This window comes from Rhipicephalus microplus, chromosome 1 (genome assembly GCF_043290135.1).
Source record: "Rhipicephalus microplus isolate Deutch F79 chromosome 1, USDA_Rmic, whole genome shotgun sequence".
Taxonomy (NCBI): Eukaryota; Metazoa; Arthropoda; class Arachnida; order Ixodida; family Ixodidae; genus Rhipicephalus; species Rhipicephalus microplus.
Genome location: NC_134700.1, coordinates 193,308,976 through 193,324,328, shown reverse-complemented (window position 1 = coordinate 193,324,328; position 15,353 = coordinate 193,308,976). Strand labels below are relative to the sequence as shown.

Genomic DNA, 15,353 nt, shown 5'->3' with positions numbered 1-15,353 from the left:
TAATCGGCCTCCATCTATCGAAACATTATTTTTTTCTACTGAGCATTGGGCTCCCTCTTCCCAAAGGGATAAATGTCTTGATATTTACATCCGAGCAGTGCAGCGAGATGTGCTCGAAGCATACAAAAAGCAATCGCCACTTCAGCGCAACCTAAGCGACAAAGAAAAACGAGCGATCCAAACCCTGGCTTGCCGAGACGACAACGTCATCAAACCGGCTGATAAAGGGGGAGCAATCGTAATAATGAATAAGGCTGATTACCTCCATGAGGCTCACAGGCAATAGAATAACCACGCATTTTACAGACATTTGAGGTACGACCAAACCGAGGAATTCAAGACCAAAGTGAAAGAAACTTTAAAAGAGCTTGTAAGAAAAAACAATATTCCAGAAACGCGCTTCAATCCTCAGTCCGCTTTAGTCCGGTAGCTGGTAGATTTTATCTGCTTCCTAAAATTCATAAACAGAACAATAAAGGCCACGGCCAATATTTTCAGGAACAGGAACCATCACGGAAAGCCTGTCTCGCTATGCCACCATCTTATTAGGTCCATTCCTCCTAACTTTTCTTCATATGTCAAGGACACTAAGATCTTCTGCGGGAAATTGTAAATATGCGTGTTCCTAGTGAGGCTCTTCTGGTCACACTAGATGTGATATCACTGTAACACAAATATACCCCTTGCGGACGGGATTCGTTTTGTACTCCAAGCATACAACGACTCGGTAAATGACAAACTCATCGACGATTCAACCTTAGACACTATTTGAGCACTGATACTCAAGCTTAACGACTTTGAATTTAACGGTGAACATTACGCTCAAACTAGCGGCACCTTGATGGACACAAAAATAGTTTCCAATTATGCGAACATCTTCGTGGGAATTCTAGAAAATAATTTTTTTGCCACTCGTGACCTTAAACCAGTTTATTACAAATGCTCCATTGACGACATCTTCTTAATTTGGCACCGTGATAAAGCGGCATTACTTTCCTTCATTGCTGACTTTATCAACGTAGAACCATCCATCTCCTTTTTCCACTCTTATTCACCAGTCAGCATAAACATCCTTGACGTCAATGTAGCTTTAGGCAATGGCAAACTAACAACGAACCCTTACAGGAAGCCCACCAACCGACAAAGATATCTTCATTTTAAAAGCAGCCATGTCAAACACACTAAAACAAGTATCCCCTATAGCCAAGCTAACCGTTTTAAAAGAATTTGTTCGGACAACAGGGAATTCACTCGCAACTGTGACCAGCTCTGTAAAGCATAACCGAACAACAATATCCTTCACAAATAATTGACGACGTTATCCAGTGGGCCAAATGTCTCGATTGTGGAGAGCTCATCAATAAGGACAAGCGATTAGCGCCATCTTCCCGAACCAACCTCGTTCTAACGCATTTTGCGTCTATTCCTAACTAGTCGCATATACTCAGAAAGCATTCCAACTTATTGACACAGAGCGATCGGCTTAAGGACATTTTCACTGAATCACCACGAGTTGTATATCGGATATCAAAGAACTTGCGCGACATTGGAACTTCTTCCAAGACTAGATTCATTGCTCTTGTTGGTTGTCGCCCTTGTAAAAAACTGCGATGTAAAGTTTGTGGACGCATGGCCACTGCGACTGTACTAAAACTAGGGTTTCTAACTTTCCACTTAAGATTAACGGAGACTTGAACTGCAATAGCAGCAACATCCTTTGCTTACTTAAATGCTCAATCTGCCACATGCAATACATCGGTCAAACCGAGACATCCTTTCGTATACGTTTGAACAACAACAAATCACACATAAACAGTTTGCCACATCTCTCATTGTCCAAGCATTCTCATCTACCAGGTCATTCGTTTGACAAGATTATGGTGGCGTTATTAAAATCAGGCTTCGAATCACACCATGATCAAGAAATTCGAGAATCTTTCTTGATCCGTAAATTCAATTGTGTGTTATCCGGCATTAACGAATGCGTAGGCAAGGTGTCACGCCTTTCTACGATTCCCTGACGTCCGCATGTTAGCGAAATATTTAAAGACGCATTCCTAGCATATTCTCTGCTTCCTAAAAGTTATCAAATCATTTTTTATGCGTGATTATCATTATCAATGGTCAATGTTACAAATGCAGCTTTGCGAGCTCTTGATCTTGTCTACTGTACTACAATTTTTCTAAGTCTTTTTTTTGTGTGTTGTCGTGGCTGTTTCGAAAATACTAACATGCTGATCGCACGTGTTTTGTACTCACGTGTTCATGCCTGCCTATAAAAGCGTTCACATACTCGTATTTCTGTTCATCTTGACGAAGGCCGTGCCACGGCCCGCGAAACGTAGAGTATAAAAGTACCGAATTTTCGTAAGTGTACTCTTTTATTTCTTGACTATATGTTCAGCGGACGAACAGAACTTCTTTTTTGAACTACGTATGTATATATATATATATATATATATATATATATATATATATATATATATATATATATATATATATATATATATATATATATATATATATATATATATATATACACGCATAGTGAGAGAGAAAACTTCGCAAATGCGCTTGGATTTTGATGTTATTTTTATGCACAGAGCATTCCTAAATAACGTGGAAAAAGGACAGCCAGTTTTTAAGCAGCAAGTGCTGGGACAACACATACATGCGTGTCATGCATGCAACAGTATAATACTTGGCGCTTTTTATTCATTACCTCACAACTTTCCGCGTGAATACATATATGTTGATGGCAGCCTCCCTAACAGTAAAAATTTAAATCATTGAATATTTTTTAAATGCGAAGCAATCCTTCGAGAACCAAAGGTACTTTAAGCAATTCTATGTACATATCTATTTATCTGACTAGCTACTTCCTGCTCATCTCATAGTTGCATCATTACTTTAGCATAGGCCAAAAACGTCATAGGATGCAGATAATATCAGAATATGTGTCTGGTTCAGGTATAAATAATGGGAAAACTGTGTCATGTCCTGAAGCTCTTTATTTCAGTCACGTGTGTCACATACCCTTATACCACGGGCTGTATTATGCCAGTATGCAGCTACGAGTCTTAAAGTTAGTATCTATCTAAAAGCGATGACCATGGCCGTCGATAATTTAAATGAGAGAAGCTTAAAAAAGTCCGGTCTCAGCAGCGTTCGTCCGACGATTGCAAAAACATAAGCTTCAGGATCTTAGAAGGAATCCAACCCAAGCATTCCGTGGGTAGTCATGCGTTCTACCACTGAACCACGCAATGTCTTGAATCTATACTTTGTACAGGGCAGACATAAAGTCGGTACAAAGTGAATATGGTTACAGTGCTAGCGGTCTAAATTTATAACAAGGAGATAAACATCGCGTATTTACTCCTACATTAAACTACCTTTCACTGCTTCTTTTCGAAGGGGTCATCAGCTGTATATTATTGGCCTCAATATGCTGTGTCATGCACAAAGCCCCAGCTTGTTACGCGAGGCAACAAATGACGGGATTACGATTCATCGCGTAATGACTACTTGCGTAAAAAATGCCGCCATATCCACGAAGTGAATGATGATGAGTGGGCGAAGCTCCGGAGGTAAACCTGGTAAACCATGAATCCTTCGTACATTTTGCCCACTCGATTTTATTGCAACGCTCCCCCTAGCGTACGTCGCCGCACTATATCGAACGATGACACGCGCCATATGTGGCATCATTCCTATTTTATAACACCTCGCATCTTTCATAATCAACTACACGTACTGCCGTCTAGTTTATAACATCTTGCATCTTTTGGACGGACGGACGGATGGACGGATGGACGGATGGATGGATGGACGAACGGACGAACGGACGGACGGACGGACGGATGGACGGACGGACGGACGGACGGACGGATGGACGGACGGACGGACGGACGGACGGACGGACGGACGGACGGACGGACGGACGGATGGATGGATGGATGGATGGATGGATGGATGGATGGATGGATGGATGGATGGATGGACGGACGGACGGACGGATGGACGGATGGACGGATGGATATGGCTGTACCCTTTAGATCGGGCGGTGGCTAGCGTAATACTTAGAACTGAACGAGAGGTGGCTACATACAGGGGACGCACAGCCCACGCCTTAAGGAGCTTCGCTCCTAAAAATAAAATAATGAACTGTTTTCAGTACGGCATATTGTTTGTCAATGGTTCTTCGACATTTAGGATTTTCGGGTTGCCATAAAAGTGCTTGCTCAATAATTGTTACGTGACGTCACAAATCTATGAAATGTCGTGGTGTTTATTACAGAGCGCACACATTAAACAGCACATTCAAGGGCTGAATAATACCTTAAGATGTTCGGAGTTGCCGGACAGCATCTCCTCCAAAATGTAATTCAAATAGGCTAGCCACCGATGACAACAGCTGCGGCTACTTATAGTCGCTCGTGAGATCTAATAATATTAGTGTATTGAAATATTTTCACAATGCAGCATAACAGCATTTAGCAGCTTGTGCGCATGTGCATCTCTGTGAGGTCACCCTTGCTGAGAAGTAGAGGAAGAGAGAGAAAAGAGGAGCGCCGTGCGCGCGCTTTTTTGGTGTCCGAGTTGCATTTTAAGATGTAAAAGACCATTCAAGTTTAATGAAAACCAACAAAGCAACTAAGCTGTCTGCTAACTAAGCCTCCATAGTGGCAAAAACCCCAATCTTTCACCTTCTTCCTGGTGAAGTTGCAGGGCAAGCTTAAAAGCGGAGCTTTCCACTGAGCTAGAGTCCGTAGCTTCACTTTCATGCCCCGCCGCGGTGGTCTAGTGGCTAAGGCACTCGGCTGCTCACCCGCAGGTTGCGGCATCGAATCCCGGCTGTGGCGGCGGCATTTTCGATGGAGACGAAAATGCTGTAGGGCCGTGTGCTGAGGTTTGGGTGCACGTTAAAGAACCCCAGGTGGTCTAGATTTCTGGAGCCCTCCACTACGGCGTCTCTTATAGTCATATGGTTGTTTTAGGACGTTAAACCCCACATATCAATTCATAGCTTTATTCGTCACCCTTTCGCAAGCTGCCACCATAGCTCAATGTTACTGCAAGCAAGGCTGAGCAGGTTTACTAGATATTAAAGCGGAATTTTTTAGCTCTTCTAGTACGGCAAAACTAAAACACTAAAAAAGATTAATAACACTCATCGACTCACAGCAGCTTCGACAGAGCAGCGGAGATGCTATTTCTTTTCGAATAAAGAAAAGTACAGTCCGAAAGCAGGACATGATTTGACCGGTCGATAAAAAGTTAGCTCATTTCCATCCGTAGCTGCATCAGCCGATCACGGCAAAATCAAAGCGTGAAGAACTGACGTAATGCTATGGGGCCCCTGTTCAGCGCTAGCCCGCTCTGCAATGCTGCAGCACAAGGCGCGAAAGCACCGCATACGCGGTCCATACCTCAGATAGCCTAAAAGGAAGAATAACATTTTTAACGTTTTTATATCCTCGGAACAATTTAATTGAGCGACTACCGTGGTGGAGGAAAACTGCGCCTCAAATGGTTTCCCCAGCGTGCAGCCAATAGTGACCACTGTCAAAGTGTGGGGGACTCAACCCACTAATTTTTCAGTAGAAACTCACGCCCTCCTTGCTCCTCCCCCCACGGCTGATGCGCCTACACGATATGCTAAGAATTTGTTCTCAGATGACAATAAATGCTCGTGCCCAATAGTTTTTTTGTGTGTGTATGAGCTAGCAGATTATGCCACTAAAGCTTTTGCTGTGCATTATAAGAGAATGTGTGCCTGCATTTTATGCCTATTTCGAAGTAATAGTACCCTATAACGTTTTTTTCTCTCTCTCCGACATGGCTGGGCATAGCAAAAGCCTTCTGAGCTATGCACATAAATCTAGTCATCGTCCTCGTTGGAACTGCTATCTTCATGGCAAATCACAAGGCTGTCTGCGAGCTGCTGTAACAACAGCATTAACGTTCCCTCCACCCTCGCTAGCCACATCGTTATTGACATGGTGCATTTATTGATTCATCGATGTGAAGTATACCACACGCATGCAAAAACGCCATTAATAGTGCACGTGCATGAAGTATTACGCGACCGGCAATGCTATCATTCTAAACGCACGCTAGCGCTCTTCACCTCACCTCGTTCACCTAACGGTAGCCACGTGATTGGCTGTCTCGTGTCACGTGATTCGTCCTCTCGGTCAGATCGCGCCAAGCTCCCACTGCGTATTCAGAGCGGTCGGGAGCGCTCCGAGTCGGCGGACGACGCTCTGGAAGAGCCAACCGAAGGTAGTCGGAGCACTTAAGTTCTACCAACCGAAGGCGCAGCCACTTTTCAGAGCGCTCACATACTCTCAACCGAATACGCCATTAGACGGAAATGGAACGTCTAATGAATGGGTTTCAACGCGACACATGAAAAATGTCCACACCGTCACAGCGACTATCCGGGAAAGGTCGCGGGGAGTTACACGATAGTTCAGTGGTGACGTTTGTTCGTTGATTGTATAGAGTGCAATGAAGCGTGACTGAAACTTGTCGCACAATCCTGTAGCACGAATGGACGTTCAAAGCAACACTTTATCCCTTGGACTGTAGAAGACATCGCGATGAGAGCTGCCGTAAGGTTGCTTCCGATCTTGCTGATTGGCTTCTGTATGAAGGCGAGCTCGTTGCCGACATTTCTCGAGCCTTCCGATGAACTGCGCTGAGCGGTTCGCAATCTCGTAATAGTTACAGTCTCGCAATCAAATAATGTTGTGGTAGGTGTCAAGAGAAAATATCCTGAAATTTACTGACAACTAAATTGCAGATGCACTATCCCTGGACAAAGCAAATTGTTGAGTTGTGAAATGTATTTCAGCTGCCGTAATTTATTTGCCTAGTGCCGACATTTATCGCATGATTTCTTAAGCACGAGTACTTATTGTTGCAAATATGTGTTTTCATGGTATAACTGTCGTTCAAGCGCACGAATAAACAGAAAGGAAGAGAGAACAAGCGCTTTCTTTCGACTAAATGATTTATTGTAAAGGGAAGAATATGTAAGCACGCAATCAAAAACAACGCATGCGTGTGCAGGCAAAAAGTACACCCGAGACAACTCGAGACCACAGAGTAAAAGCAGAAAGATTATTCAGAAACATAATCTAGAAAACCAAACTCTTTGTCGTGCAGCAATACCAAAGGCTCGATGACGCATTGCTCTCCTCTTTTTCTTATGTGAAGAGCTTCCGTGAACTGACGAGTTAATTGAATGATAGATGAAAAAACCACTTCAGTATGCTGAAAAAGAGGATAGCAGCCACACTCTCAGCAATGAACGGCGAGTTGCGATGCCCCCTAGGATTTCAAAGAACAATCGTGCTCTAGGACGAACATTGATGCATTTTCCTGACTGACCTATGTACACTTTGCCACAGCTAAAAGGAGTCATGTAAACAACGCCCACTGCGCAGTCCACGAAACTTTTGCTGTGTTTCAAGCACACGCATGCGTTGCTTCTGATTGCCTGCTTATATACTCTTGCTTTTCCAATAAATTGTTCAGTTGAGAGAAAACGCTTGTCCTCTCTTCCTTTCTGTTTATTCATGCGCTTTAACGGCAGTTATGCCATGCATATCCAACTAGCCCATCTTTTACTTCTGTTGCGTGTTTTCATCTCTCGTGGCGTAAAAAAGCGCTCATCCACTTTGCGCTCTTACGTGGTTCTATGCAATGAAGTTTCACACCTTTTCAAAGTTTACCAGAGTTTGCCGAACCGAATGACTTTTTATACTCTGTGAATAAGCGGTACGCAGCTTAGAGCTACCCTAGAACACTTCATAAGTATGCTTGAAGTTCTAGTTATTCATGGCTTCATATGCTGCCGATCCGCTATGGGAAACCTCGGCTCTCAGTTGAGCCAAGCTCGTTCTTTAGATGAATGAATCTTGCTTATCTGATCACTCTTAGCAAGGCGATTTGACCAATAACAAGACATGCAATTTTCATGACCAACACTTCACATTTGTTACCTTTTCAATGAGTACACCGGTCTTTATTATAATTCTAGACATCAACAGAAGCGAAATTTGAATAAGCTTATGTTGCTTCAGTTTGAGATACAACGGTGCACAGAAAACAAAGCGCAAAACAAGCCACAGCTGTCCTCGTCCGTCTCCTCATGCGTGTTTTGTATAGTTGCGCCCTCATGATGTTTTTTATGTCAAAGCGCCAACTCGCCCAACAGTCAACTGTTTAGGCGAAACAAACTCTCAAGTTGAAAACAATCTCCAGCTGTTTGTGTTCTTGTTTGCCCCTGGTTTCTAGGCGTTGGTTTCAACAACAACAACAAGGACAGCAATAACAGCAACAACAACAGGAACAATAACAGTAATAATAATAATAATAATAATAATAATAATAATAATAATAATAATAATAATAATAATAATAATAATAATAATAATAATAATAATAATAATAATAATAATAATAATAATAATAATAATAATAACAGGGATACCTTTGACTTGCCTGTGTTTTTATTGAGACAAATCTAACGTCACTTGAAATGTAACCATACGCTTGTGAAGTTGTGATTAAACTATAACGGCATGTACATACACGCTTCCCGCATGTACCTGTTTGATGTGAATGCTTCATATGGAAGTCCACGCAGTCTATGTGCAGTGCCAACTGTTTGCATTATAAAAACTAATGGTTTCATTTATATGTGTCCTCTCCTTCGTTCCCATTTGGGATAATAAATATTTGAAAAGAACGAATACCTCTGGCTCCATTATATCAGTGTTGCTTCACACTTCTCCACCGTCCTATTTTGCAGGTTAAAACAAAAAGCATATTATTAACAAGAACAATGCCTCCGTGTTAGCAAAGCAGATTAAAACAACAATGAACCACCAATAAACGTTTATATAGCGTGGCTTCTTGTCTTCTCAATAGTTTCGCATTCCCTTCCTGAATAATTGCATTACAGTACACCATACAGAAGACGTAAGCACTACGAAACGAGATGTTTATCTAATCAGTTGGCTGTCACGACAAAATGTTTCTAACTCTTAGCCGACTAAGTTGATATTCTTCAAAACTTTACAAAACTTGACTTGCAAAGTGGGAGAACTCAGTGGGGCAAAGCTCGGAATGCCAGAAGTGCATGATTTCTGTCTTATAAACTGTTATAGAAGCTCTGCTGATGTATCGAAAAACCATTTATACTGGGAGATATTGCACAGGTAATAATACATTTCGAGAGGTATTACCAGATAAACAAAGTTATTGGAAGAAAACCACACCCACAATTTTACGCGGCCCTTACCCTAAATTGTTACACACAATTACGTCACACAAAGTCTGGTGAAATCTGAAAAACTGACAGCAAGATTAATGATATGGACATACAATGCAGCGTGCTTGTTTTATATTCCTGCATACATTCTAGCTCAAGACGCTCCAGAGTGTCTAAAACTGCATACAGTGCTATTTTGGGGGGATACATCACTAACTATGGCAATTTCAGAAACGTTTGTTATGAACAGTTGAGTACCTTTGTCCTGTTTTCTGGCCCGTCGAACCAGTTGGAGGGAGCATAACTGATTTGATATATGTTTGCCCATAGTGACTTCAAACATAAAGGTCAAAGCACGCACTGCTGTGAGGATATTCAATAATGTGACCCATTACACTAATTTGTCCACAAGTAACTTTTACTACAAATAAACACAGTGGAACCTAGTAAAGGTGTCAAGTTTTAGCTGTAGAATATTTCAGAGTATAAAGTGTGGTTTCACTGATGTTCATAATATCAATAAAAAATTTAGAGATCATACCGCAGCAAACAAGACTGAAGAAAATATTTCAGTGTAATCACAAGCAGGTTTTGAACTATATCCACCCAACCGGCTTAACCTTAACCATTACTTCAATCGTTAGCAATGTCTGACCCTACATTAGCAGCTAGGGCACGGTTTTTTGTGCTCACATATGTTAACGCGGTTCACAACCTCTTTTTTTTTTCACTTGAATAAATGTATATTGTATCTCAGCTTGTGATGCCACTTTCCTCTTCATTGCATCAGAAGACACCAATGGACTGCACTGCCAATATAAAGACAGAAAGCATTCCTCACGTATAGGAATGTCAGCTTGTACACAGGGTCACAGCATTCAGTGCCGCTACAATTCTAAGCAAATTGCTCGACGACGTCCGCATAGTAAGCGGAGCATGGCGGTGTTTGTTGTGATCACTGTAAACTCGGGCGAAATATCAGCCGAGAGTATAGAACGCGACGTATCAAGAGTCACTGACTTCTTGCGGCCTTGTCATACCACTCACGTCCGACGCCTTCACCAATATGGAGAGGAGGTGTAGGGTGGTACTGGGTCTGGTGGTCGCTTTCTTATGATACAGATGATCCCTTCGGACCTAATGTATGCTCAAATATTACCTGGTCACGTTCAATGCTCCTTAAAACGTCAGGCTAATTTATCTTCAGGACCGGTATAAAAGCAACAGCGCTGGCTGCAAAGGTCCAGTCTTGTTTTCATCTCGACAGGAGGAACACTACCCATTCAACGAGCCACAATGTTCACCAAGGTGCAGTGGAACTCACCTCTTTCGGGCAGATCTCAAGCTATGAGACAGCGATGTTGACTAGAGGCTAAAGCATTTTTTCTAATTGTGCACATTGCAGGTCCTTCTCTGCTGCATTCTCGCCGTCGCTGCCTCTGCTCCAGTCGAGGAATACGTGAGTTTTCACTCAATGTCCACTCAATGTCTACGTCAGCTCACGGTAGAAGCATTTTTGCACCATGTGTGAGCTAGAACAGAAGTCTTGAAAGGTCTACTTCAGATTAACGGTTTGTTGACTTAGAAATGTATTTGCCATGAACAAATTCACCTAACCTAATTATAAGTCCTCCTCCAATCATAAGGTGCAAATGCGTGTCTAACTGACGAGCGTAATTAATATTACTCAATAACGTTTCATCACTAGAGATCACGCACCATCTGAATAAAGCATTTTTGAACACACACAAAAAAACAGAAATAGAATAATCACGCATTAAAAGTTTTTGTAGCAGAACTTTTAGCGATCACTCCAGGGCTCCGAAAATTAACACCATCAACAAGCTTCGCAGTAAAATTGACAGAGTACTTACTGGTGCGTTCTTTCCTGTCAGGAAGTAAGGAATCGCATGTTCTGAGTGAACTGAAATGCTTATTCCTCCTCCCCAAATAAATTTAACTAGGTTTGTTTCGCTTCCAGGACATAAGAGCCTATTTCTGAATAATATGGAGGATGCACTGGCAAATATATATCTGAATGGCATGGTTACTCAAGTATTTCTGGCATACAAATTCATAATATCCGTTAGATTAAGGAGAAAATTGATGTTGGATGGATTTTCTGTTTCAATATAAATGGCCATATTAAAATTTGAGCTCCTCAATTACCACGGGAACAGTAAGATATGTCAAACAAGAGAAGTTGAAGTTTAATCCCTAGACTACGTTTCCAGGCTCCATATAACAATTTTTATTCACACAGAGGGGATCTGGCAGCTTATCCTAACTGGTAATTTTGCGGAGTACATGAGAGTAGAGAATATTATCTCAGTTCCTTTACGTATACTATACGTTGCAGAAAAATACTTCAGACACCGTTTGACGACTCCTTAGACTAGGTCTATCTGTACCAAATGTGCTTGTATTCGGGGCTTTGTTACTGAGCTACAGTGAGGGAAAGGTTGCCGATACCTTGTGCGAGTTCATCAAATATTCAAACAGGTTGAGATCGTAGAGCCTACTCATACTTCTAATTTATAAATTGCGTTTAAAGTCTTTAATATTACTTTCCGAATCACAGGGCTCACTCATCTTTTAGTGGTATTTGCAAATCAGTCATATCAGTACTTTTTTATGTTTGACAAGACGACATTTATTTTAATAATTGTCGCTGAGCTACAGTGATGGGAGGGTTGCCGATGCCTTGGGCGAGTTTATCAAATGTTCAAACAGGTTGAAATTGTAGAGCCAACTCATACTCCTATTTTCTAAGCTGCGTTCAAATTCCTTATTACTTTTCTAAACACAGGGCTCACTCATCTTTTGGTAGCATTTGCTATTTTGTCACATTACTACTTCTTTTATGTTTAACTAGACAACATTTATTACAAGAATTACGACTTTCTTATTGAAAACTTCCCAGTTATTCCCCGATCCCCCAGAGTTGGTGAATTCCACTGTCCAAAGTTTTGCTCTATTCTACATTAAAAGTTGAAACCCTGCTCTGGTTCCGTCGTGCAGCCACCACAGCCATACAGCTTCAGCTACGACACCACTGACGAGTTCGGCACCCGCCTGACCCGCGAAGAGACCGGTGACGCCAACAACTACAAGGTCGGCTCCTACAGCTACACCGACCCCAGTGGCATCACCCGTACCGTCAAGTACACCGCTGACGCCGAGGGCTTCCACGTGACCGTCGAGACCAATGAGCCAGGAACCAAGAGCTCCAACCCAGCCGATGTCCTGTACTCCTCAGCCGCCGTTGATGTCGCCCCGGCCCCAGCGACCCCTGTCGTCGCCAAGCCCGTTGTCCCCGCCGTGAAGCCCGTGGTCGTGCAGGCTGCCCCACACCCAGCTCAGTTTGCCATTCATGCTGAACCCGTGTCCTTTGCCACTGCCCACCATGTGGCCCCAGTCACATTCACTATCGGCAAGGCCAAGGCTTAAGTCAAGCATACCCACACATCACTAACACGGACCACGGAAACATAAAAGACGACCACACGCACTGGCGGCTGGTGCTGGAGACCTCTGCAGCACATCGTTCATTCTACCTGAAAAAATACTACACACTGTTATATTTGTACAATAAAGTTTTATTGAACGTTCTCGTTAAGGAAGACTAAAATAAATTTAAATTTATTCTCAATTTCGCGTAGTTTATTATTAAAACTCATATCTGCCTTTCACTCTGGCGGATGAATGTATTGATTAATATATATGTGGGGTTCAACGTCCCAAAACCACCATATGATTATGAGAGACGCCATAGTGGAGGACTCCAGAAATTTTGACCACCTGGGGTTCTTTAACGTGCACCCAAATCTGAGCACACGGGCCTACAACATTTCCGCCTCCATCGGAAATGCAGCCGCCACAGCCGGGACTCGATCTCGCGACCTGTGGATCAGCAGCCAAGTACCTTAGCCACCAAACCACCACGTCGGGGCAGGATGAATGTGTTTGGAAAAAATTTTTTCACTATACGCTTGATTCCGGGTAAGGAATCTTTCACAACGCCATATGTTTTCAGTGTCGACAAGTCAAAAGGAACCTTTTGTGACCTTGTTTCATATTTCTCGCCATAAATCAGAAAAAAATTTTTTCGCGCTGAGTAAGATGCACAAGCCCTTAAATTAAAGAATAATTACAATCATAATCTGCCTTGACAGTGAAACTGCCAGGCTGAGATAAGTCTTGGTAGAAACAAATCTTGAAGGAAGATCGCAAGGTTTCACACCTGGTCAGTGCGAACACTAACCGAACAAATGATTTTTAGCGTAACTGGACAGCGCAGAGAAATTCTGTATTTTTTCGCAACTTGGCAACCAGACGATTGTCCTATATCAAAATATTCTCTAACGGTTTTAAACTTTATGAAGCTTACCATCGTGACATACTACCTCGAATACTGCGATGTAATGTCGTGACACTTGCAGTTTTCTTTTTTTTCCGGTATGGCCAGAACTTCGATAATGAGAAATAGGTTGTTGAAAAAAGTTGAGTTCGGCCGGACAACGAAACAAGAAATGAGACAACGTGCTTCATGAATAGCGCAGAAGGGCCGTCTTCACGCTGATTCAACATAAAGTAAGCAGATCAACTAGCTCAGCTAATAACGTTTGGACTTACCAATGCCAATTTGGTTGTTATTTTGTAAGAATGTCTTATCCGGCCATATAACTTACCGGGTGCTTGAGCTTCGCCTTCATGAGTAAAACAAGATAGCGTGATTGGGCCTGAGTGTGTCGCTTTTCAATTGTTCTAGGTGTGTGCTTAAACCATGCTGCAAAGAGACGAACGTGTGTGCTCGTAACAGTCACCGTTTCAAACTATATCCTGAAACACGTACTGGAAGTCCCGTTGCTAAGTGCCCACTGCGTCATGATTCTTGCTTATGCGAATCACTGAAGAGGCCACCAGTTGTCAGTAAAGCAAATCATGAACCTAGAGGGTTGGTCACTTTGTTAATGCTTTTCCTCACTAGGATTATTAAATGTGCAGAACGCTTTCTAATGGGTGGGTGTTTGAAACACACACTGACTGCGCTATTCGCACGTCTTGTGTCTGGGCGCTATTTTATACTTGCGCCACTAAATATTACATCCCTTAAAGAGACTACTTCACTACACATAACATTTATATTAGAACTTTTGTTTTCCTGAAGCCCTTTGTTGTATTGGCATATCTCTGTTGTAGTATGCGTACTTATAGCCCGCAGAAGGCCTAGCTTGCAATGCTTACTCGGCGCGAAGAGTTTTTAAACTTATTTTACTTGGGTCTTTCTTAATTTTTCGCTCGTGGACAATGGTTACTTTGGGCTCACAATCAATGACGCCGACGCCAAAACTGACACTTGAATTCCGCAAGACAAACTCGCCGACGGTATATCGTGCCAGTATGCCGCAAATGGCGGTAACGACAGTAAGTAGACGGTAATATCAAGATGGGCTACCAGTGAGGTGAAGACATGAACATGAAATGAAGTGAGTTTTATTAGTGCAGTGAAACCGTGCTTGAGGGTTTGGATTGTAACACTGATATTTTCTTAATTGAGTAATCAATAAAAAACGCTAGGCTTGCGTTCAATGTACAGCACAGTCACAACAAAAGCTAGAAGAACGCCCGTTCAGAGCCTTTTTTAAACAAACAGCTACAAGCATACTTGCAGAGTGTCCACTAAGCCATGAAGTATCATAATTTTTGTGTAGCAGGAAGGCATCTACTATTCCATCCTTCGTCACTCTCCGGAGAAGTGCGGTACCTTCTGCACACTTGCAAAAAATTTCGTGCAATTTTTTGTGCTGTGGTTGAGACGGCGATAGAGGATCATTCCTAGCGCTATTCTTTAAGGTTGTACCATTAGACGACCCACTCGTGACGCAATTAACAGTGTGTGACGCCTGGCTACTCCTTTGCTCTTCTAAAGCACATTAGTACACACATTAATGTGATCACTTTCTCTACATGAAGCCTACCTGGTGTCAGTGTACAACGGCGTTTCAAGCAGAGGTGCCGCTCAGTGGTTGAATACTGGGTAAGCATGCAGGAGACCCGCGTT

The 15,353-nt window shown here is 42.5% G+C and overlaps 1 protein-coding gene across 1 annotated transcript; it reads left to right on the top strand.

Moving 5' to 3' along the window:
- Positions 1–10,504: 10,504 nt before the first annotated feature.
- Positions 10,505–12,910, top strand: LOC119185083 (cuticle protein 10.9). The gene is made up of 3 exons (XM_037434209.2): positions 10,505–10,597; positions 10,695–10,748; positions 12,311–12,910. The coding sequence occupies exons 1-3, from the start codon at positions 10,586–10,588 to the stop codon at positions 12,737–12,739; spliced, it is 495 nt and encodes a 164-aa protein (XP_037290106.2). The 5' UTR covers positions 10,505–10,585; the 3' UTR covers positions 12,740–12,910.
- Positions 12,911–15,353: the final 2,443 nt, after the last annotated feature.